Source organism: Mya arenaria, chromosome 9 (assembly GCF_026914265.1).
Source record: "Mya arenaria isolate MELC-2E11 chromosome 9, ASM2691426v1".
Classification (NCBI taxonomy): domain Eukaryota; kingdom Metazoa; phylum Mollusca; class Bivalvia; order Myida; family Myidae; genus Mya; species Mya arenaria.
In genome coordinates this window covers 24,353,582-24,380,261 of record NC_069130.1, presented here as the reverse complement: position 1 = coordinate 24,380,261, position 26,680 = coordinate 24,353,582, and the positions used below count along the sequence as shown (strand labels likewise).

The 26,680-nt window shown below is 32.8% G+C and overlaps 2 protein-coding genes across 2 annotated transcripts; one reads left to right on the top strand and one right to left on the bottom strand.

The window, feature by feature from the left end:
- Window positions 1-20: 20 nt before the first annotated feature.
- Window positions 21-7,307, top strand: LOC128203747 (GTPase IMAP family member 9-like). The gene is made up of 8 exons (XM_052905280.1): window positions 21-176; window positions 1,943-1,997; window positions 2,658-2,674; window positions 3,650-3,704; window positions 4,706-4,728; window positions 5,126-5,152; window positions 5,722-5,864; window positions 6,321-7,307. The coding sequence occupies exons 1-8, from the start codon at window positions 158-160 to the stop codon at window positions 6,753-6,755; spliced, it is 774 nt and encodes a 257-aa protein (XP_052761240.1). The 5' UTR covers window positions 21-157; the 3' UTR covers window positions 6,756-7,307.
- An 11,308-nt stretch (window positions 7,308-18,615) lies between these two features.
- Window positions 18,616-19,263, bottom strand: LOC128245873 (neuronal acetylcholine receptor subunit alpha-9-II-like). The gene has a single exon (XM_052964092.1). The coding sequence runs from the start codon at window positions 19,261-19,263 to the stop codon at window positions 18,616-18,618; it is 648 nt and encodes a 215-aa protein (XP_052820052.1).
- Between the last annotated feature and the right edge of the window lie 7,417 nt (window positions 19,264-26,680).

Sequence of the window (26,680 nt, the reverse complement as noted above, 5' to 3'; positions counted from 1 at the left end):
CGCCACTGAATTTGAGAAGCCTAGCTCGTCATTCGTAATGATTATTATCTTCCTTGGTTTCATGTACTCATAAGGGTTAAGGAAGTTTACTTTTGCTGTAAACAAGTTAATATCACGGACTTATCATATATTTGCTTGAATACTTATTTCAATTGGAATGTCTACCAGAGTTGAAGGTATGCAACATTCATTTTGATGACTTTTGTTTCGAAAATTAAACTTTATACGCTTTGAGAATAATAGCTTTATGTGCATATATAAAAGGCCTATATGTATATAGATCCAGTGGCGGATCTACCAGGGAGGGCACGGAGGCCCCGTGCTCCCCCCCCCCAGCTGTCCGGCAAGTTATGTTTTTTGGTGCACATCTTTATTGATTTCACTGTACCAATAAGGATTTTCACAATTTAAAGTTAATATCATTATTTGAGCAAGTTAACAATTGAATCTGAATTTCGTGTTTCAGTATTTATGGTATGCCTATTTCAAAGTATAATACTGTACAGTATACGACACAAATCTCTTGAAAATGACATCGAGGCCCGAACATTCGATAATGATGAATCGGCGCCGCATTTTACACATTTTGTGAAGTTGTTTTTACATCAGTTAACTTAAATGACAATGAGTGCAATCAACATATACCTAAGTTACTGTACGTTTTTTATAATATTTATTCTTCTTCATAAATGCGAATCTCAGGTGGCCGAGTGGTTAACGACTTCGGTTTCAAATCCGGCGACCCCGGTTCGATTCTTCTCACTGGCATGATATATTTTTATGAAAGGTTTATCTTATTTCTCTTCATTCTCTGCCAAACGCCATTGACAGCGAAAAAAAAATGTTCATTCCATATCATTATATAATTAAAATAATGCATTCCGAAAAATGTTTTATATGTTTATAATAAGTTGTGCCCACCCCCCACCCATTAATAATAAGTTGTGCCCCCCATTTAGAAAATCCTGGATCCGCCTCTGCGATCAATAAGTTTTGTAAAGGCTTTGTTAATGACAATTGGGGTATTGAAATAGCATGAATTGAGGCATTGAAGGCCTGTGAATATGTAAACAATATGTTTAAGCATACTTCAGAGCAAAATGTTGTTTTTTTTTTAAATTATGAACAAAACTAGTTTTTGGTCATTTATGGGATAACTCATGTTAAAAATGAATCGACATAAGGAGGAAAAGGACAGTCTACTAGATGTGTTTGTGTATCATGTTTAAGTACATATTAATATATATTCATTAATAGAAAAACAAAACTTCATACAACGCTGGTTAATCGCAAACATTTATAATTATAAACCTAACTAAATCTGAGTTTATATATTATGTAGGTAGATATACACAGTTATTTTTTTAATCGAAAAATACGAAATAACAGCTAAACTTAAATAAATTGTAAACTATGTAGTACTTCAGTTAGTAAGTTTTAATGCATTGTACACCAAGTTAATGAAGTTTTCGACAATTTTTTTTCTTGCAAATTGATCATCTGGTGCACAGTTGCTTTAACGGTAATCTAAAAATCGGTATTGATTTCAAATTCAAATCTCAGCTTCTTAATCTTAAGCTTCTACATGGAGGAAAAGTCGTTTAAATACAGTAGCATTTGCATATTCGGTTGTTTAACAATAATTAATAATAAATGGTTGTTGCAAGATGATTATGTGTCTGTTTGCAATCGAAACACTATTCAAATACGAACAAAACGTTTTCAAAAGAAACCTTAATCGGGTAAGAATATCTTCAGTTATGGGCACCGTTGAAAAAAGCAGCTCGGTTTTGTTAAGCAGCGAAAAATATTTTTCATAAGATTTACGATGTTTATGTACATTTACTTTAATTAAATTTACATATTTCAAGAATTTTATTTATTTATTTTTTTGCTTTTATTTGGTTTTCTAAATGACATAAACAAAGAATCTCGTTTTTAGATTCAGATTTTGAAATCTTAACTACAAGTGACGAGGAAACGTTTGAGGTGCCTAGGTAGGTATATCTATGTTAATATTCTCTGCATGAAGCTCTGTGTCTCGCACAACCGTTCTTAATGTCCGTATAGTATTGATCAAAGTCACATACCTTATTTCCTTAAGCATTACTTGGTATTCCTTTTTGTTTTGTTTGCCTGCGCGAGCCACTATTCAGTAACGTTTTAAGACAACTTGAGACATTGTTTTCAGTATTTTATTTACACACAGAATATCAATCATTATTCTGGTACGTTATGAAACCTTTGTAAACATTTGACATGCTTATTCATAGGACACAGACCAGATTTAAAATGCATCTTGTTTTTTTCTTAACGTCGTTGTTTGTTCATCTAATGTTCCTTAAATTTAACAAGGATTAATAAAAAAACAATATGTTCTTTTGCATTTAACCACATTTTTCTTTTGCCTATCGTTCTATCAATAATTTATCTTAATTGATAATTCTGAAAATTTCGTAAAGTAGAATATCTATTTCTTATTTTACTTTCAATCAGTTTACGCTATTCATAACTTATAATAGTTTTGAACAATGTCAAGCCGATCATATTAACGGTCTCATTTAAAGCTAGTGTGAGATTTATAAACAATGAAATTATCAAGTTTATATTTTTCACTTTTTCAAATGTCATGTTTGATATATTTGATTATATTTTAGGCGCAGACTTCAACAAGGTAAATTGCTTAGTATTTTTATTTTTCAAACGTTTAGAAACTATGAATTAAAACTTATCTAAGCACAATGCTATTCATGTGAATTCTTTCAGTACGCCGACGACCGTCTTCGATGTAAGTCGTCGTAAACAATGCAAAATATGACGATACTTCCTGATACATTTAGTAAATAATACAAGCACATCTTTAATTTTAATGTTAGGACCATTCGGTATCACAATGCGTGGCTTCTGATGTCGTACCAGTTCCGCATTTAATTTATCTAGTCTTTCTTATCAAGTACTGTATATAAAATTGTTGCATATGAAATCAAAAAAGAAAATATAATACAGCTTATTTCAGTATATGTTTTTACTGTTTCTCTCTAGGCGACCTAAAGGATTTAACTCGAGAGTTAATATGAAAGTTTTACTATTAAACGGAAACATGTACAGACACTTGCAGACATTGTTCTCACACAATGTCTGCTCTTGAACCATGAACAATGCATTTGAGTTGTTTTCTTACAAATATATAAAAAACGGAAAGTTCTTGAATAATTGTGTAATAACTTATTTTTTACTAACCTTGACCATATGGAAGAGTTGAATTAAAACAAAACCATCAATACAATTGAATGTATAAATGTAGTCAGAGACCTAGGCCCGTCTATGTAAGATAAATTGTTTTACGGTATTTTTGTTCTATACATCTGTAAAATCTGTTATTTGATATATGTTTATCAAGTTTAATCTTTAATGATCTAGTGGTGGCAGTTAAACCATAAAAATCGGATTTGTGTTTTGTGTCTTAAGTCTGAAACTCTGACCCTGAATGTTTTTGAATATGGGCCCTGAACAAGTGAACATGATAATAGTCGAGCCATTCGCGTATGACTGTACTGGTAAATGTACCCGATAGTTATTCGTATCACCATATTGCTTTATTTACAGTCAGGCTTTAATAAATCTGTATTATCTTATATCTGTTTTCCAGCTTCTGGTGAAATTTACATTTATGAAAGAGAAGACGAGAAAATGGAAGTGGCTGGGTAAGTAGTTGTATCAAAAATATATTCTTATGCCATAAGAAACGAAAAGATCCGTGCATTAATGATCAAGATAAAAAAAAAACTTTGCCATCAAATAAACATATTACTTTTGTGTGTTTGTTGTGAAACTTGTTTAGTGAAGAGAAGCGTATATTGTTGTTTATCTCAGAACGACCCTGTGGTGCATACAGAAACTGGAAGATGATAACGTCAATGTCACTTAAAATATGCTTATTTTCGTTTTGAGCTATTTCCTGTCAGCTTTAATTGTGATTTCTAGAAAAAAAATAACAGTTAAGCAATGTGTTTTAGTTATGTCAAGGGCAATGTATTGTGATCGGTAACAATGTTACTCGGTCAAATTTAAGACATGAGCTGCGCCGTTGGCGATGGTGTTTTTGTATTTGATTTGTCTGACCGGTTTACATATTGTCGCTTGCGATATGTGTACCCAGCCTTTATATGGATAATCTATTGTGACAATGACATAATCTTATGCACGACGACTATCAACATATATCGACATGTCAGCGTCAAAAACAGATAAGCTTAAAACAAATGAATAAGGGTTTGTCTCATTTTAAAGTGCTTTATTAATTCCGATGCGAGTGCAGAATTTGTTGGTGTTAAAGACTGCTCAAGTTGATCTATTAAATTCGAAGATATGTGGCACTGTCGTGGTTTGAAACGCGGTAACTAAGTCAAGAAAAAGAAATGCTGGAACCTCTTAGAAGAGAGATATTGTTAACAATCTTGAATATACTTTATTAAAATAGTATTAAAAAAAGGTCACCAAACGCTTCAACGTACATTGTATCATACTTGGCGTGTATCGAAGTTATTGATCAATCAAATATACACTTGCTGTATCAAAAGCTTTTGATTGTTATTTGTATGTAGAATATTTGACTGAATTTTCAGGAAATAAATGCACATGTATGAACAATTAAACGTCGATGCGCATCTTAAAACATCTTTGTAGCTAGTTATTTATATTTTAGGTGCAGGCTTTCTGGGACAGAAGGTAGCTATCTAAGATTTTGTATTCTTCGAAGTAAAATAAATATTTATTAAGATTCCACAAGTTAGGGGGCTTGTAATATTTGATCTGTTTTGCTTTTTAAAAAGTTGTGAATACGTCGATGTACTCACTATACGCTAAGTATTTTACTTGAAAACTTATTTTCATTAATATGTTTACAAATTTATCATAAAATAAACATTGTAAAAATGGCATTCAGTGCATTAAATAAGCATCCAAAATGCTACTGAATGAAAATAAAATCAGTTGGGGACAGGATTATATATTTTCGAGAAATCAAATGTCCCCATAATGGTCTTTTGAAACCGCCATTGGCTATAAATATTATTTTGCATAAAAAAATTGATTTATATTTTATATTAGGTTTATATGTTAACAGTGGCGCCCGGCAGTGCTTCTGTCGAAGGTAACTATCGTAACAATTATGTTTTTAAGGTATATGTTCTACATATATAAATGCTTATATGTTATCTCAGGAATAATCTTATAAGTGAGTGTTTTGTTAATTGTCGTGTCTAACAGTAATGTTTATACAGTGAACTAAACATTTACCACTAAATTCGACCTTAAAGTATGCAGTTATGGTACACTGAAATGAATGAAAATTATATGCAGTCTGAACTATTGAACATACTAAAAAAACTGTAGTTTTCGTTTTGGTGATTACAACTACAGTAATGGATACATTTCTTATCGGTAATGATAAATTACATGCTCGTTTAACAGAGTATTTAATGAAATCAATATAACTTTCTAGATATTATACAACAGTCTGAAAATAAATCGAGCTCAACGTTGTTGTTTTTTCAAAATAGTAATTTGTGACATAACTATTTGTTCAAATTATTTGCATTGAACTAAAAGTGTTTCGTATGAACAACTAACTGTGTCTTCATAATGAGTGACTAATTTGACGAATTCGTTTTTCATGATTTATTTATATGTTTTGAAAATACTTTCATTTCCATATAACAGATATACGCTTATTGCTGGTCGGTAAAACTGGACATGGAAAGAGTGCAACTGCCAACTCCATTCTTGGATTGCAAAAAGGACATGATGGAAGCTTCTTGGAGGAACTGAGTTCTTTCTCAGTAACGCAAGATGCTGAACGAAAGGTTAGGGTTTTTTTGTACACATTTGAAAAGATCGCCCTGGTAGTTACACGTTTATTTAAGTGGTTTACAAGTATAGCTAGTACAGAAGCTCTTTCGTTTGCAAGTGCATAATAGTTTAAGTTTTGCATAAAATACCAAGGTTATCTTTCTTATACCGGTCATGATAGTCATCGAAATTAGAGCAAAAGTGAAAGGAATTTTGTTATTTAACTTTTGAGCCACTTTCTCGACAGTATTTTTGATAAAGAACAATATAGAAGGTTAACATGTAGCTACATACATTGTAAAATTATGCCAACCGTTAAGCGGGCATCGCTCGCAAGAAAAACTATATAATGTTTTTTTTACCATGTTCATTGCGACCTTAAGAATTGTTTATATAAATTTTAATTATGTCGTTCTATTTGCACGCTGATTGAACTGTGCTGTTATATAAAGTTAGCTTCTTTGTTTCAGAAAGGGCTACGTTTTGGAAGAGTAATTGAAGTTGTAGATACTCCCGGCTTTTGTGACACAAAACTTACAGAAAATCACATCAGAGAAGCAGTCCTTAAAGCCATATCTTTAACATTGCCTGGATTCTCAGCAGTTGGTTTTGTGTTGAAGCCAGAACGCTTTTCTGATGAATTAGTTAAGGCCGTTAAATTATTCATTGAAATCTTTGGAGACAATGTCAAGAATTTTCTTTTTATCATTCTTACACATATGCAGGACAAAGAGTCTGCAGACAAGTACTTAGCAAATTGTCATGAATCACTCGAAGAATTAAAAAGGCTTTGCACTGGAGGGAAAATTGTTTTGATTGACAATGACTGCAAAGAAGAGGGAAAGAAAGATCAACAGGTACAAAGTATTATAGATGCGATAGATAGCATCAAACGAAGGAATTGAGATACTTTCTTTTCAAACCAATTAATTGAGGAAGCAAAAAGTTATGCATTGGAATGCATCCCGATACAGGCCGTTGAGAAAACTGATGCAACATCCGATGACCAACTTGTAACAAAACGACTGGAAATGTTCAAAGAAAAAATTGGAAATGATAAAGACGGAGTCTTTTCCGATTTTCTAAAATTAATTCGTGATAATAAAACATCGCTGCTCGGAATTGCATTTGTCGTGTCTGTTGGCATAATGAAAGTTGGTAAATGCAGCCTTATGTAACCTTCTCAAAGATTGGCAAGGACAAAGTTTCAACCCAGTATATAACATTTGTGAAATGTAGAACTTGGATAAAATTTATGCTAGGCCAGGTATTTTATGTGAAATAAATGTGAGTGTGGGCCAGTCAAATATTTGCTATGTTAAACTAACCATAGTTTATCGACATCTTAGGCCTAATCATCCGAAGCTGCTAAGCAGGGAATACTGGATTCGTGACACATATAGAAGAACAAAACCAAGTTTATTGATAGTTTATATAATAAACCATGGCGACTACTGTCTTCATTTTTTCATCATTTAATCAATGACATTTCAAGTCCATGATTTTTATTGTCAGATTGCTTTGAGTTTAAAGTTAATCAATGGGGTTTTGTATAAATGTTTTCCCTATGATATCAGTACTGTTATTCATCACGGTGGATCACCGTGCATCGGATATAACAGTCATGTTTTCATAGGAACGCTAAGCGTTTTACCTGGGTTTTTTTTCATAAATACCTTTTATAAGTTCACTGAACATTTTGATAAGTTTGACGAATTTAGAATTAAATTATGTTTGAAACATATATTGACCAAATTTGTTTACAAACTTAACGTTTTTATTAACATATTATGCAAAAGAAAGGAAACTAGATGGCATGAAAATATGTAATTTCTTTAAAAAGTAACGAGGGCCAAACCTCATACAGCACATTGTTTTTGTGAAGTTCACGAAGTTGATACCTACAATGATTGTAAAACAATAAAGTTATAGTAATATTCATTTAAAAAAATATATTTGTAAATGATAAACGGTTCCCATGTAAACAATAGTTTGAATATCAGACCAATGGTTTCTGAAGAGTATATTTTCAATATTTTCTAAAGATACATATAATGAAATGTAGCCCTGACCCCCTTTGGAAACCATGTTTTGTCAGAATCAGCTTGGAGAAAAGACATTTATTGGAGGTTCACCATAGGAATATTTATGTGATATGACATTGAAATCGGATTAATAGTCTCCATAATAGACATATAGTGAAATAAGCCCGTACCCTTTACCCCTCATAATGGCCCTGTTGTTTTCATTTTATTACTGGCGTTTCTCTCGCGGGATAAAATAACCAGAATATTTCGATTATGCACATTCCATTACAACGTTTTATTCTGGGTTGACATTAAATAATCGTTTAAGTAAGAAACTCATACGTGACTCATAAAAATAACAGGACGGAAACCAGAATGTGGTACTCTCAATGGAAACGAAATGTAGCCAATGTATTTCTTTTGTCGTTAGAGTCACTGTTCGGCAATATTTCAAGAAGGCCTTAAGAACCATTTCAAAAAAGGGACTTAATCTATAATTCCCTATATGACAGTTCTTAATGTCACTATTCATTACAGTCTCTCTATTTTGATGAATAAAGACATGTAAGCTGCATATATCATCAAGTTGTTTTAACACAAGAACATTTGAATAGAGGAAAAATGAGATTTATAATAAAAGACGTTATGTTTACGCATTTGTGTCTGTAGAACAAATAATGCTCAATTATAAAATATAAAAAGCCTCTGAGCCGTTTCCGTATCCCTATCCGCATTCGGAACAAGCCGTGATTGATTGTTGGAGCCCCGTATTGGGATGTTTATGTGTGGGCGTAGCTTTGGGTGCTAGCTAGATTTGGATGTATAGAGACACGGCGAGTAATACATCCTGTGTTAAATGTTATAAATTTAAACAATTAAGAGATCATAATATACCTAGTTATAATTGTACCCGACAAAATATGTTAAAATGTGTTACTCTTCTTCATTCTTGTTAAATAAGGCGGCTATACTTATTATGAAGGCAAATTAGATAACAGACTCTGTAGTGTTATAACTTGTTAATAATGATATTTATTTATTGATTCATTTATTGATTGATGCATTCTTTGATTGATTGATTAATTTATTAATTGGTTGAATGAAATATTGATTGATAGTTTAATTGATTGCTTGATTGATTGTTTGCTTGATTGATTGATTGATTGATTGATTCTTTCATTCATTCATTCATTCATTCATTCATTCATTCATTCATTCATTCATTCATTCATTCATTCATTCATTCATTCATTCATTCATTCATTCATTCATTCATTCATTCATTCAATCATTCATTCATTCATTTATTCATTCATTCAATCATGGTTGTTTTAATAGTCATTAGCCGTATTTGCTTGTTTCTTAATAAATGTGTATTTTTGTTCTGTTCTGATGGAACCATATTACAACTGGAACGTGTACATCCAAAAAATATAAGATGAATATGCTACGTCTGTAATAATACGATGAAAGTGATTAGCCTGAGCCTTTTACTTGAAAATTTCTTTTTAAGTGGCTTTACTTATTCATGGAAAACAGTGTTGACCATAGTGTTTTTATCATCCATTAATGACTCTCTCACTATTCGCTGGATATCCCCGTCAGACAGCATGAACTGTTAGGGAGCGGAGTTGGAATCTGATACCCCATGTGTATGGAAGATTGCATGCAAAATGGCGATTAAGTAGGAGTAAAAATATAACGATGTTGTTGTTGTGAAAGAGCGTTACAATATGCAGATGCATGCCTGGTTTAGACAGGGATTGTGAAGGGGCTCATGTTTGCCTCAGTTTCCTATGTGCTCTTGGTATGTTTACTCGTGTTTACCCAATTGCTGCACTTAATATTCACGCTATCGCTATCTGGTTCAGAAGAATGTTATATTATATTTTGATATTTTATCTTAATATTTATGCGAAAAAGCTAAAGAAACAAGTTCAGTAGCAAAAGGTTTTAACATAACCCGGTTTAATGGCACTGGGTAAACACCAAAGACATTAAGTTAAGTACCCGGGGAGGAATGTTTTCCCTTCTTAGATCTGTTTCTCCTTTTGAGTCTGTCCAGGCTTTTAAAGACAGCAATTGGCGTTGATTTAGTAAAATCTTTTACGCCTTTACCCATTTCATCTTCGCTGCTTTATTTCTGCATCGGGAAGAAGCTGTTAGTAGTGCTTTTACATATTTTGAGATGTAGTAGAAAACAGGTTTATTTAAGCCGAAAGTACCACTGGAATGGTGAATTGAATTCATCATTTAGTCTGTTGTTTTGGCAAAGGAGGTAAACATGTATATTTAAATTTGAAAGGAATTTACACTTCATGATACAATCCTTTGATACACATTAAGAAGAAAAACAAAAGCAGATAAATGGTATAAACTTCGAAAGTGTGCTTTGACCTTTACTCTGATGACGTAAGTGGTTTATGCTGTATGCTTTACACTTATATAAACATTGATATACATCCTAGATATTGTTATATATATAATACCATCTGAACGAAAAGCGAACAAACAGGCAAACGAAAATGCAATGCCTTATATATTTCTGTTTCAAATAGGACAGCTGTCAGTCGCTTTCCGTAAAACGGGGTTATGGGGCCCATGTAGATCAAGTATAGACTGACAAAGTCTCTAAATGACCAAAGCTCTCGATAGGGCGTTATATCCCAAAAAACATTATTGTGTCCATTTTTGATTAAATACTTGATGTTAAAACATGTTAAATATTACGCGATACATTGATTGACGTTTACCTTTTAATTTACCTCTTGTTATTGATTTTTAACTATCTTTAAATGTTTTAAAGCTTCAACATCACTACTTAAAATTACTAAAAAAAGTGTTCAACAGAACATTATCTGCTTTTATCTGTACTTAAAAATGCTGTACCCAGTCCATAAACTGTGAACGTAGCAAGGCCATAATTAAAGGGCGATAACTCTTGAGTGAATCAAACGATATGGCTGTTTAACGAACTTGTCAAAGATATTATTTTTATACACATTCTGACCAAAGTTAGTGATGATTGGAGATTTTTATTATAGTACAGTTAAATCAATAACTACTGAATATGGGAAACCACCAAAATTGGCATACATGTGAAGAAAGGACTTCGAAACAATTTAAGCCCTAGACCTATATTGGAACACATACAATTTAAAGGAACATTTCGATAAGTGTCAAGTATTTAAATTTTAATTTTGTTTTAAACATTTTTTATCCAATTTGTGTTATATACTTCACGGTTTTTGTTACTTAATGCGGACAAACGGAAACAAGAGGGAATGAAAGTACGTATTTGTTTAAAATCGTTTCAAAGGGCCATAACTCATTCAGCACATTGTTACTGTAAAGTTTAGAAAGATTTTATATTTAATGATTTTCCATATAGACATATTATGAAATGAAGCCCGACACCATTTCGGACATTTTGTTTTATGAATTAACATTGGGTGAAAAAATTTGATATATAGTCACCTTAAGAACATTTTGTTGAATTTTGTTTTCGCATTTAGTTAAGGATGTTAAGAAGTAGATCCTCAGCGTTTTTTTAAATTGACATATACTGAAAAGTAGCCCCGCTCCTGGCGGCTATATTGTTTTTGACAAACCAACATTTGATAGAGGGTCACCTTTTTTAATAGGGCCGGTAGAAGATGTTCAATTTATTGCTTAAAGACATAAAGTGAAAATGTTTAAATCAGTTAACATTGAGAAAATAAATTTGATAGAGGGTCGCAAAAGTAGTATTTCTGTGAATTATGTGTTTTAAAACGGGCCAGTTGATAATAAGGAAGATTTTGAAAGTAAATCTGTTAAGCTTACAAATGTTTCCGGTTACGGTCGGGTAATACTATTTGTGTTAGAGAGAATAACTGTAAGTTTTCTTAAATTAAATGCATTTTGTAACAATTCTTGAACTGTAGATTAACGTCCTTTTGCGCAATTAATTGTATAAATAATTGTTAAATACATTACTTTTAAACATAATTGCTTTCTGTATCTGCCTGCGACACTGTTCGTCTATGGCCTTAATTTAGCAGGTATATGGCCGCAGTCAACAGCTCGAAGGATTACTTTACGGTCAACTTTCTGGCTGTCCAGATTTCATTTTTTTGGACTTGCTGTAAACGTTTAAATTGGCTTTAAACATAATTGAAAGTATTCTCGTTTAAAAAATGACCCTTTACATAGGTCTACTATATCCCAAATACGAGGATGTCTTCTAACCCCAACATTCATAAATACAAATATTGTAATGTTCTTGAAATATACCTGTACAGTTCGTTATATTGTAACGGTGTGTATTTCTGTGTCAGAAGAGCCTTTAGCATTTGCTTATATACAGGAAGATCGTTAAATTAGGTTGTTTCCATTTAATTATTGAGGTTTAAATAACATAGAGAAAACAGATGTAGGATGTATTTTTTTTTAATGGGAAACAACTCCGTTAAGTAGAAAATAGATACATTACTATGCATTCCCTTTCATCATATATTCCGGAATGTAAACAGTGCGTATTTGCATATAAATGCGGTGGAACTTACAAAGAGTATGTTATTGTTCCATTAGCCCTAAAACGGGGTTATGGGGCCCATGTAGATCAAGTATAGACTGACAAAGTCTCTAAATGACCAAAGCTCTCGATAGGGCGTTATATCCCAAAAAACATTATTGTGTCCATTTTGGATTAAGTACTTGATATTAAAACATGTTAAATATTACGCGATACATTGATTGACGTTTACCTTTTAATTTACCTCTTGTTATTGATTTTTAACTATCTTTAAATGTTTTAAAGCTTCAACATCACTACTTAAAATTACTAAAAAAAGTGTTCAACAGAACATTATCTGCCATTATCTGTACTTAAAAATGCTGTACCCGGTCCATAAACTGTGAACGTAGCAAGGCTATATCTTAATAAGGAGCATATTTTCACAGACCAACCTAAGCATATGAATAACATTTTAGGAGATGAATAATTCGTACGTAATTCAAAATTACCAGACAAGTAACTTTGCATGTCCTGAAATTTCGTAAGCAAATGACTGATTGTTTGCGTGATATGGAGAGTTTTATTTAATTTAAATAGTCATGGTCAAGGTCAAGGTCACTGTTACTAAAAAGTAAAACGGTAAGTACAAATAGTAACCAAACTTGATATATTGGAAACGTTATTTAAGACCTTTCATAGGATTGTATTTCGGGCCCCTCTGGTCAAGGTCACGGTCACTGTAACTTAAAATAGGTAACCGTATGTTACTGCATAACTTAAGTTAGGCTTGACATATTGTTACCAATTTAGATATATGTAAAGTGGGTCTGGAAGTTTCTATTGGGCTACATTTCACACGTAACACGCCCGTCCTTTTTTATGACACCAAACTTGGTGATAAGAGGTTAAACATTAAGCCAAATCTAGAGAGCGAACACTGTAAAGACAGGGTTTTTTTCCAATTCAAGTGTCATAACTCTGGAGTGACTGAGGTGACATAGCTGGTTAACGAACCTGACTAAGATATTCTGCCCAAACTCATTATGATTGAGTCTTAAAATCATTGGAAAAAGGCTTGATAAGAAACTGATCGAACAAGACCGGTTTTAAGTAATTTATATAATTAAAGGGCGATTACTCTTGAGTGAATCAAACGATATGGCTGTTTAACGAACTTGTCAAAGATATTATTTTTATACACATTCTGACCAAAGTTAGTGATGATTGGAGATTTTTATCATAGTACAGTTAAATCAATAACTACTGAATATGGGAAACCACCAAAATTGGCATACATGTGAAGAAAGGACTTCGAAACAATTTAAGCCCTAGACCTATATTGGAACACATACAATTTAAAGGAACATTTCGATAAGTGTCAAGTATTTAAATTTTAATTTTGTTTTAAACATTTTTATCCAATTTGTGTTATATACTTCACGGTTTTTGTTACTTAATGCGGACAAACGGAAACAAGAGGGCATGAAAGTACGTATTTGTTTAAAATCGTTTCAAAGGGCCATAACTCATTCAGCACATTGTTACTGTAAAGTTTAGGAAGATTTTATATTTAATGATTTTCCATATAGACATATTATGAAATGAAGCCCGACACCATTTCGGACATTTTGTTTTATGAATTAACATTGGGTGAAAAAATTTGATATATAGTCACCTTAAGAACATTTTGTTGAATTTTGTTTTCGCATTTAGTTAAGGATGTTAAGAAGTAGATCCTCAGCGTTTTTTTAAATTGACATATACTGAAAAGTAGCCCCGCTCCTGGCGGCTATATTGTTTTTGACAAACCAACATTTGATAGAGGGTCACCTTTTTAATAGGGCCGGTAGAAGATGTTCAATTTATTGCTTAAAGACATAAAGTGAAAATGTTTAAATCAGTTAACATTGAGAAAATAAATTTGATAGAGGGTCGCAAAAGTAGTATTTCTGTGAATTATGTGTTTTAAAACGGGCCAGTTGATAATAAGGAAGATTTTGAAAGTAAATCTGTTAAGCTTACAAATGTTTCCGGTTACGGTCGGGTAATACTATTTGTGTTAGAGAGAATAACTGTAAGTTTTCTTAAATTAAATGCATTTTGTAACAATTCTTGAACTGTAGATTAACGTCCTTTTGCGCAATTAATTGTATAAATAATTGTTAAATACATTACTTTTAAACATAATTGCTTTCTGTATCTGCCTGCGACACTGTTCGTCTATGGCCTTAATTTAGCAGGTATATGGCCGCAGTCAACAGCTCGAAGGATTACTTTACGGTCAACTTTCTGGCTGTCCAGATTTCATTTTTTTGGACTTGCTGTAAACGTTTAAATTGGCTTTAAACATAATTGAAAGTATTCTCGTTTAAAAAATGACCCTTTACATAGGTCTACTATATCCCAAATACGAGGATGTCTTCTAACCCCAACATTCATAAATACAAATATTGTAATGTTCTTGAAATATACCTGTACAGTTCGTTATATTGTAACGGTGTGTATTTCTGTGTCAGAAGAGCCTTTAGCATTTGCTTATATACAGGAAGATCGTTAAATTAGGTTGTTTCCATTTAATTATTGAGGTTTAAATAACAAAGAAAACAGATGTAGGATGTATTTTTTTAATGGGAAACAACTCCGTTAAGTAGAAAATAGATACATTACTATGCATTCCCTTTCATCATATATTCCGGAATGTAAACAGTGCGTATTGACATATAAATGCGGTGGAACTTACAAAGAGTATGTTATTGTTCCATTAGCCCTAAGACACCTTCATTAATACTCCCTATATGAAACGTTAAGCCAGTCCATCCAATCTGATTAGCAGTTTTTATTTAGGACAAGTTTGCCAGAAGTGATAGGAAGAAACGCATCATTTAAAAACGTTATTAGTTCCTCCGCTTGGCAGCACTGTCCATAATATTTTTCTAGAAAGCTGAATTAAATACAACACTTTCACCAACTACTCATCACTTTTCCATGCTGTAATTCCCATAAACATACTGTTACTTTCATTTTTGCTGTTTAAAATGTATACGAGTATCCTTAATATTTACTCTTGAAAAAACAAACCATTTGACAGTGATATGTAACCGTGCGCGTGTGGAATGGACTTACAGCCGGGAAACTAGTTGATTTAATTACTGTATACAGTGCCCTAATCCATTTTACTTTTTGTTATTTCATGTATGAATATATTAAGAAACATAGTTTGTGAATACTTGTTCCGATATTGTACATATTCAAAACTTTAAACTTTTATTTCCAGGTCATTTGTTATGTTTTAATATGTTATGTTTGTTTGTTGAAGTCGAAAAAAAGCTCATTCAGTTTATGTTCCTTGCTAACATATTTTCGACTTGAAATAAAGATTCTTGAATCTTTTGTATCTTTTTGCAGTTTCAGAGTGCTTTTAAGGATGGTTATTGTGTTACCTTGAGTAAGTTTCAAGTAAAAGTTTTACTTTGTCGGCCAGGAAAATACGACGCCCTGGTAACATATCATAAAAATATGTCTTGCAATCTTAATTTATTTCAATTCACATTTTTTTCAGCACATGCGGCGTCAATATAGGCAACACAGTTTAACAAAATACTAATAATTTTTATTATCGTATTAAATCGGGCAACTCTGGACCTTCAGACAACATTTATACAAATGAAATAACCCGTAATTAATATCCAAATATCGTAAAACAATAACGTGTTTTAATTTCTTTCAAACTTCTTACTTTTTAAAAAATGTCATCGGCAAACTGTTTCCTTGATTTATTATAATGATATCTTCACTCATGATTCCATAGCTACTACGGTGTTCACCTGACTTAGTTCGTCTGAATTCGTAATGTCTGTTAAAATTGCGTTATTGTTAAAAAAAATGAATCAACAAATGTGTTGCAAAAAAATCCCTTGTGAAGTTTTTTTTTATTAACTATATGCAAGTTTGAACATTGAACCGTCAAATATACGTGTCATATAAAACAATACTTGTGTTATGACGTCATATTTACTATTTGAAATGCGAAATTAGAAACATTTATTTCAAACGCAATTCTTAAGCAATCATCTCGAATTTTCAGTATTTATTCCTGAAATGTAAATTTAAAAGCAAATATACTTAAACAATTAAAGCAAATGTATTTTCACTTATATACGTCGTATTAGTGTAAAAGTAAATGTAAAAGAGTTGCTTCAGGTAGCATGGTTTTACTTGTGTATTAATAAAGACTGCTATAAATCACTAAACAATGATATTAATATAAACTGTATACAATAAAATGAAACATAAGATTTGTTTCACGAATTATTAACATTGATACTACACAAGAGATAATAAATTGTGTTGTGTCTATCAGTATCATCGTTACTAGAATACTTTTTTCCAAACATAGAACAATTGCAGGATTATGAGATATAAATTGCTGCCGACATGTGACAGCCGCAAATGTTTTGTATGAATAATTTAATGGATAAAGAGACAAGGGAAGTAGGTGCGACAAATATATGCAATAACGATGATGGCCGAACTTACAACAACAACATAATTATGTCATCAATATGTTTTGCAATCTAGTTTTATCAATGCATACGTGCATTAAAATAAATGAAAACAAAAGATGTTCATATAACATAATATTACATTTAAAAAATAAACAAAGTTACAGTATATTTGCACAACATGTACAATAAACTACCATAACTCACAAAAAATGATATTACTATAGACTGTAAAAACACTACAACAAAATAAAAAGTAAGTTTTACGAATTTCAAGCAATTGAAACGACAAAGGACATAATAACACTTGGGGTTTCCATTTGTATCATAGTGACGAGAACCAATGTTTTTTTCAAACAAAGAAAAACTGCAGAATTATTAGATTAAAAATACTGCTGACATTTGGCAGCGTTTAAAGTATTGTATGTAAATTTTAACAAATAAAACAATAAGGGCAACATATTTGAAATAACGATGATTGTTGAACTTTGTCTATATGATTTGACTCTAAGCGTTTTAATAATGTTATAATGAGTTACACATTTTAACAGCGGACAAGAATACAATATCATAAAGATAAGTTTTGAAATCTCAATCTAATAGTTAAAATGCTCATGCGACGTCAATACTGGCAACAGAGTCTACCAAAACACCATGAAAACCATATTTAAACATTATCAATTTATAGCGATATAAACATGAATTTAAAACAAGAGTTTATTCCAATAACATGGTTTTACAAAATTGATACAGCAATAATAACAAACATGAGAAGGAGCAAATTTAAATGACACTTTGACGAGTAAAACTCATCCTACGAATTGTTTACCATAGTATCATAGAAACCAGACAACTGTTATCACAAAGACAATATAGAAACATTAAATCTATGCGTAGTTGAAAAATACGGTATTGTAGGAGTTTAGCCTAAATAGTGATCATAAATAGTACCACTAACAGTTATTTTACAACGAAATCTGAACATCTCGGCGTTTTCCATCGAAAACAACCTCGAAATTATGCCGGTAAATCAGTAGAAGTACTTCGTTAGCATTAAAATAATAGCATTATTTGGTTGTAGTGCATTGACGTGTATTTTGTATTGCTAAGTTTAAACTGATTACTACTGAATTGTATTATTGCACAAATAATAAAGATTCACAAGAGCAAAGTCAAAACGTTTAGCTTCTCGTTTTTTTCAAATGGAAAATGGCCGAGATGTTCTGAATGATTACAATGGTTTAAATAAGCAATGGAATCTAACGACAAACTAAGCGGAAGAAAATACTAAGTAAACATAATGTTGTTTCAATGAAATAGGAATCAAAAGTCAACGAAAGAAACACAGCATATTATAATAATGGAAACATAATTGCGAACAACTTGCCTCAGTTATACAAAAACTCTTCAGACCGTAGTTACAGGATTCATCAAAGCATATCCTTTTGTTGTTGTTTCTTGTTGTTGTTGCTGTTTTTTTGTTGTTGTTTTTTTGTTGTTGTTTTTTGTGGGGAGGGGTATATTTTATGTACCTGTATCATTCTGAAAAGTTTCGAAACTTAACATGAATTTCTTATGATGAAAATCACGATAAACTATTTTTTTTATTTGTAAAATTAAGTTTAGGTAAGTAATTTGGGTTAATCGTATAAGCTTGTTTCGCTTAAGGTAAATCGTTATATTTGAAAATGACAGTTTTAACAACAAAGTCTATTTAAAGAGACCCGGTCAGTATATTTTAATAGCGGTAAGGTCTCATTGAGTCTCTGTTACCGTAAATGTATTCTATTATGTGCTTGTCGTATATCTGTTCTTCCCCTGTCTTGTCGTCATCACCAGTATATAAAATGAGGAAGATCGTTACATCAAAGCCAATCTTAATTCCGTACATAGTAACCAGCAATATTTTATCGAGAGCCTTGCTTACATCGCGCCATGTTATATTGCTAACTTTATCTTCGTTATGTTTATCAGGTTCTGAATCATCGCCATCATTTTGCATTTTATCTGTTATTCCACTTTCCGATGAGTTGTCCTGCTTTGGCTTGGTGCAGCACACTCGATTTATAAACGATACAATTCTTTGAACACATCCAGGAACCGGATTTTTTTCATCCTTGTAAAATACCTGCAAGTTTAGCAACACAAGAGCGACTATCAACCCATTGTATATGAACCAGAGAAAGAAAACAATGATTATGATAGGAATAGGGTCGGATGAATCTGGTAGTTTATCCGCAACAAGAGTCATATACACTGAGGTTGCCAAAAGAACAGTCACAGCGAGTCCAACTCGGTCATTCGTGTCCGCAGGAAGAAGAAACACAAGTGGCGATAGCATCACAAGTAGAAACAGCGGCAATATGAAGATAAGTGCGGGTCGCATTGGTTTGCGTTTGAATACAAATTCAATTCGTGCGTGATAATACTTATCTAATTTTCTGTTTATATATTGGTACACACTGTAATGGGTGCACTGCCAGTTTCCACTTTCTAACTCCTCTTTTTCGATTGAAGTTGCTAATTGTAAGGCAAGCATATTATATGGAACGTTGAAGCTCAACTCAACGTTGCACACTTGTCGATCGAATGGATAGTATCTGGTGTTGATTTTACACCTCGTTTCTATAGCTCTTGTGAAACTCCATAATAATAGTCCATTTTGCTGTATATATAGATAGAGTGAACTCTGAAAAGAAATTAATTACATATCAATCACTAAATATATACTTGGAAACAGAGCCAAGAATCAATAAAATTGTTTTCGCTATTTATTCTGTTTCACCAAATATACGCTTAAGTGTTCGGTGCATATGCAGTTTGAAACTAATTTCAAAGAACTAGGAAGTCTTTTTGCACCCATGAAGTCGTCAATCGTTCTAAAATGGGTTAACTGATTGGTGTTTTTGGTTGTCAATAAACTAGTTTCTTTTGTTTTATATTGGTTTCACGGACTGTGTATCTGTAATGACCGTTTTAAATAAAGGAAAACAAGTTTTATCGTTTGTTTACGAACACCGAAACTTAAAACTATCGAAACCCACTCCGGAGGCGATTTTGTCGGTTAGTTCCATAAACATACTACCTTAATTTGAAAAAAGCAACAAAAAACATGGCGGTCAGTGATCCAACACATGTGTTTAAACACCATTTAATTGCTTCAAGCAAACGATCATCAGAGGAGTCATTGTTTGAAGAAATTTAGAAATAATGGCTACATGCAGAAGTTCCATCATGTTTGTGAACCTTTAAGCAATATCATACATTTGTTACTTCAAACACATCTTTCGATCGAGGTTTCCGAACCCCAGAAACCTTAAAACCTAAACTGAAACAGATTTGGTTCCAACAACATCGCCCTTAGTTACCGGCTCGTGACTTTTCAAATGAAATCAGTACGGATTTGTTTTCTATAACTAGTTAAGGATTTACTATTTTATTATAATTCCCTGCATGTAAACTTTATTTTTTGTGGTAATAAGAATGTTCATGTTATAATGTTTGGATTTATCAAGAAAATCAACGAGATTTTTAATTTGTGTTTTACATATGCATGATTCAGGTCTTTTTGCAAAACAATTGAAGATACTGTGATTGCGTGTATTAAACTATTTAAGCTACCATTGGAAATAGTTTGAAAAACATTCCTTACGTCTATATCAACCTTGTTAGAAGATCGCCGTGTCTCTTGTGGGTTTGTAATGTGCAAGGTTGGTTTCCAGACAAGATCTTCATCTAAAGGCATCCCATATTCAATATCTCCTATATAATAAGACTTCAAAGCTAGCCTGTCGTCTGACCAAAGGCATCCGAATTCCATTATGGTCGACATGCGATCTTCGACTTCATTAATTTCTACTAAAGTCGTCGATTGTATCATAAGGGATATAAGTTGAAATTCTTCTAAGGTTCCGACGGCTGGATTAAGGGCTTTGTTATATCCCTTCATCAGGTCTGCAAATACATTTCGAAATTCATCCTTCTTTTTCGCATTTTTTTCATATTTTACATAATTCCATCTCTCCATATACTGTCTGGAAAAATTGAAGGGGATTTCATGAAGTGTTGTATTAACATCCAACACACTCTGGCTAACATCATCATGGTCAGCGTAGATCATTGACACTAATGAAAACAATGCAAAACATGAGACAGAAATTCGATTCACTACATTCGGCATGTTTGATCCGTGATCTGTTCCTGGAAAAGAAATAATATAGATTACATATATTCCCACCTCAGATAAGTAGATCAAATAATTTAACCATAAAATAAATTCTTATCTTACCCACGGGAAAAGATAAAACGCCCCAATGGAAGTCCTTTTTAATGGTCACCACATTGTAATTACCTCCCTTGGTGAAGACTGTGTCGTCTGTAGCATCATAGAAACTTGACTTGGTGCAATATTTAGAAAGCTTATTAATTATTCCCCTCTTCAAATGTTACCATAAAAAGGTTTTCACGCATCTTTCAAGAAATAATGCTTCACTCTCGTCAGAACTATTTAGAGACCGAGTTCACTATAAACATAATCTGAATCACTACGTGCATATCCATGACAATCACGCATTATCACATATCCATACGCATTTATTTTCACTAAGCACAAAAGAGTTCCAGCAAAAATAATACACCTTTATTTAATTGTGTTTTACTGAAGTGGGAAAAAGGATCTACCATAGCCGCTCGTGTAAGATAGGTTCATCCCAGCCCTCACGCAGGGTGTTTTGTGGAAACTCGGTAAGCTCGGTATATTCTTGTATGCTGTAAGTGTTTAATACTAAATCGGATAGTAATATACTTGTATCCGTAAGACAGAAACTATAAAGAGAGGTGAATTGATATAAAAAAAATTCTTCTCTGGCATTTGATTTTACCGGATTGATTACCAACAAGGGCTGCAGTGAAAAACATTTGATTTGATTTTTTTTCGCTAAGGCACTTTTATCGCTTTACTGAAGATCGTTCAAAACAAGCACAAATTAATTTTATTTTACCGTATGGATGTAACAGTGTTAGGGAAGGGTTTATCATTCACCTATTTTCTTTCAAAACTAAACATATATAGTGTGTTATGTCGTGGATTCTATTATATATTTGTACAATATACCCAAAGCGAAAATTTCACTGATATAACCTGTGTATACATTTCTGTAAGTTATGTCTATTACGTTCATTAATAAATCCAATAAAGCAATCCAAATGTCTAAAAATAACTGCAAATAACTGAACACGCAGTCCTTTATATACTTAAGTCTTGTTAAAAGTGACTAAAACACTTAAACAAATCATACGTTTGAAACATGTGAAATAGTTAGTTTGTTGTTTTTTTACAAAATTATATAGACTGTAAGGAATTTATTGGATTAATTTCAAATTTTCGTATTGAAACCACATATTTTAACACAATTTAGTACCTTAACAGTTGTAGCTTCTGAGTTTGACTGCAAATTTTCTAATGCCTGTCTAAAGTTTAAATTCCTAATATACGTCGTAAAATGACTCTTTGAACTTTTCACAATCTAAACATCATCCATTTGGGAAATATCAGAATAAACGCGTCCTTATCTGCCATTGCATATCAAGCTTCGTGGATATTTATTTGAATTATTAACTTATTCCTTTTATATGATCTACTCACTAGGGCATCAACAACGACGTTCATAAATCGTACATATCTTTTGTCAGGCAGATCAAATTGAGTTTGGTAGTGTTTATACAGTTTCTACAGTATCGTTCATGCATAATCAGAATGACTTTTTTATTTTAATTATTTGACGGTAGGTTGATTTAATCTTATAACTGACTTTTATCTGGCTAACATGCAAACACAATAAACATAATAATATAATAAAAACTATTATGTTTAAGGATGTGTTAAGAGTTTTGTTTTGGTTATTACAAACATTGCCAACTAATTTACACTTCCTGAAAGAATATGCCTACGTTGAAAAAAAGTCGAATGCAAACAAAAGATAATGATAACAAAACAAATGTAAATAATATGTATATATTAAAACATTTACGAGCTAACGAAGTGAGCTAGAAAACTGGGAGAGCGATCAAAACTATGTTTCAGTCACATACTAGCATATACGGCCTTGCATTTGGATGTGTTAATAGTTAATACATACCCCCAAAACCTACATCTATACTCCAAAGTTACATGGAAATGGAAGCAGCATCAAAAATAGGACGAGGTAAATTTCTACCACTTTTTAGAGATGACCGAAAACTGTCAATGGGTACTTATGCTAAATAAGAATACTATACATGTTTAAATAGCTATAGTTTTCCATCGAAAATAATGATGTATATATTCTGCAAAATTTTGTTGCCATATTTACGATGCATTTGTATTGACATCCAGTTTACCACCTAAATGGGCCTGTAGATAAGCGTTTTAACACGTACAGTTTTGGAATAAAAGTAAAACGAATCAAACTTTATCGGTTTTTTATAGTATGCAACGGGGCAATGAGGATGATCGATAAGATGCAGCGCGTGCATGACAATAATTTACATGAACTACATAAAATGTAAATAGCTTGGATGTTCAAGTATGTGGCCACATTATTTTGTTCCTTAAAGTTTTCATAGCTTTTTTAGCAAATTTACAAGGCAAACTTGAGGACAATATAAATTGCATAGCAAATAACATCATTTTCTCATTGCTTTCAAATTTGTTACTCTTAATAGTTGATATTTTGGAAACATGTTTATGCTACCCATCTTATTACAACGGTGCAATTATCATTTTTAAGTAAAAATCAACAAAAATATAAATACATGATATCGAAAACTTGCCTTTTTCTCGTAAACGTTCCCTACTGAATATTAATTCCAGTTATCAACTACGACTGACAAAAAGAATATTTCGGAATGAAAAACATTAAGTCGATATGTTTGCCGATGCCGAATATCATAACAATGACTTAATACTTTCATTGTGATGCGTCGGTTCGGCTCCAGTTCGTAGAGGGTTTAATTCTTATTGCTACTTCCAAGGGAAATCAATTTTATTCGCAGTTAATTGGTGCGATGAATGCGTGTATGATTTATTAATGAAATTATGGAAATTGACACAATGTAGGCTCATAGAAGGAACAATTGAATCGTTTCTAATCAAATTTTATTTTATTATATCAGTATATAATTCTGAAAACAATGCAAAAATCCGTGATATAATTACGACAATGATACGCATGGCATCGTACGGTTTAATGCTATATCACTGATAAGGGGCAAGATATGGTTTCCTCAACGCTTAATAGGGACCTCGAACAGTTCTCCAATAACGACCAATAATGAGATAACGCGGTGCTCGCCCGTGGTCCTCTCAGTATGCGAACAATACCGTTTACACGTACCCTTCTAAAAATGTGTGCCTTTCCTGACTATAAATTTCTTCCATGGCCGAGAGTGTAAACGAGTTTCCGTAAAACACCCTGCGCGAGGATTGGTATGATCCTATCTTACACGAGCAGCTATTGTAGATGCTTTTTCTACCACCTCAGTCAAACAAAATTAAGTAAAATAGTATTTTTACGGGAACTCTTTTGTGCATTGTGAAAATAAATGCGTATGGATATGTGTTGATTTATGGTTGTCATGTATATGCGCGCAGTGATTCAGATTATGTTAATAGTCAAATCGGTCTTTAAATAGTTCTGAGGAGAGTGAAGCATTATTTCTTGAAAGATGCGTAAAACTTTTTTATGGTGACATTCGGAGCGAAAAATAATTAATGAGCATTCTTAAAGCTGCACTCTCACAGATTTACCGCTTTTACAACTTTTTCTTTTCTTTTTTGTCTTGGAGAGAGCAATTTTTGCGTAAATATCTGCAAACCAATGATATAAGATTGCTGACAAAAATCAGATTTTCATATTTACGTTCGAAAATTAATGTTTTATGGCTTGAACTGTTACTAACGGTTTAAGAAAAATGTATAAAACATCAATTTTTGAACTTCTGCGATCAAAATCTTAAAAATCAAAAACTGGTTTCCATGGATTTTCGCAAAAAAATTGCTCGTTCCTAGACAAAAACGAGTTGACAAAACGTTCTAAAAACGTTCAATCTGTGAGAGTGCAGCTTTAATATTGCCACAAGACAAGGTTTCTATGACGCTACAGACGACAGTCTTCAACAAAGGAGGTAAATACAATGTGATGACCATTAAAAAGGACTTCCATACGGGTACTTGTTTTATCTTTGCCCGTGGGCAAGATAAGAATTTCTAGCATAGTCAAATATATGGATCTTCTTATCTGCGGTGGGAGAAACATGTATGCCATCATGATCGTAAACATGCCGTTTATTCAGTCCGTATCACTTTAGGGTTTACGGTTTCGCATATATCTGTGTCACAGTTAACAACCGAGCTACATTAAAACTCATGCAAAGGCCCGGACGTTAACTGAGTTACTCTATCACTCTGTATTTCTTAAAGGATTAAACCCTGACAGAAATTTTTAAGCAATTTCTATCCTCAAAATCTCTATCTATTACAGAGCTACAGCTTCCTTATAGCGTACACCGCCATTTTGTACCAGTTGCCTCTGTCCGATACTGGTGCTATATGACCGACCAAGTCAAGAGCTACGTTATGAAAAAGCTTGTCCATTATTGGCATGCCCCCAAGCGACCCTTTCCGACTTGCCCCTTTGGTGTTGTCTCACGATCGGCAATAGCGCGACGCATCGCTTGTGATATATGGCAAGAAAATACTGCAACGTATCCTGTCTTCGGACTTCTTCGAAAAACGTTTGCCTGCCGTCGATTAACTCATGCTGAAAGAGACATCACTCACTGTCAATGAAACGTATATAAATATTAAATACTGTTCGCATCTTATAGTACTATAATTACTCTTACCAAAAACTATAGAACATACAATAATATTAAATAAAACTAAATACATAGAGAAACGACTAGAACATTGCTATTCTAAAACGAACTACTGCAGCAAGTATTATTTTATACAAGTATACACTGCATTAACTTAAGCTTGAAATAAGCGAAATGGGCCTGTAATTGATTGGCTTCTCCCTATACCCTTTTCGTATAATGGTACTATACTGTTCTCACTCCGTTCAATAGGAAATATGCCAGTGCCATATATCTTGAAAAATATATCTCGCAAATACGCTAAAGCTATTTCACTGGCATTGCATTTCCATGGCTACAATTTTTTTTAAACTCGATATTATTTCCTTTTAAGTAATCTTCCTGTTCATGTTGTTCGCATTTGCATGAAGTATTTTTGCAGATGTTGAAAATTAGTTTCAATGCAATAGTTTGCAATCTTTTCCAAGCGCGGATCCAGGATTTTACATTAGAGGGGGCGTAACCATTTGACTTGTGTCCCTTCTAAGAACCAAGGTGTATTGGGTTTAAAGTTTTGGCAGGGGGTTGGGGTAAACACTCTGACGACAAGAAAAATATAACAATTTAAGTTTGAATATGCGTATTTCTTGCGTATTGTGTTACTTATTTCGCCTATATTGAAATATACAGTATGCTTGGACAATTTTCTGGATGGGTTCAGGGCGCAGCGGGTACGAGCTCTTTTCCAAGGGCGGATCCAGGATTTGACATTAGAGTGGGCCGTCAGTACCCGATCATTATCTTGCAAAAGGATGAAACAAACAAAAATCGGCGGGCTGCCAGGTTTGATAGTATCCAGAAAACGTTATCAAAATAGATAGATTCTGCATTTGCGGTCCCCCAAAATACCAGATTTTCGCACAACATCGTGCCAACGAGCGTGACGTATAATAAGTTAGTATAACTTT

Bases quoted from the DNA above. Each gene is read 5' to 3' on its own strand.
- LOC128203747 (XM_052905280.1), top strand. The intron at 3,705-4,705 runs GTAAGTAGTTGT...TTTATATTTTAG, and splicing joins GAGAAAATGGAAGTGGCTGG to GTGCAGGCTTTCTGGGACAG. The intron at 4,729-5,125 runs GTAGCTATCTAA...ATATGTTAACAG, and splicing joins CAGGCTTTCTGGGACAGAAG to TGGCGCCCGGCAGTGCTTCT.
- LOC128245873 (XM_052964092.1), bottom strand. From the start codon at position 19,263: ATGCGACCCGCACTTATCTTCATATTGCCGCTGTTTCTACTTGTGATG.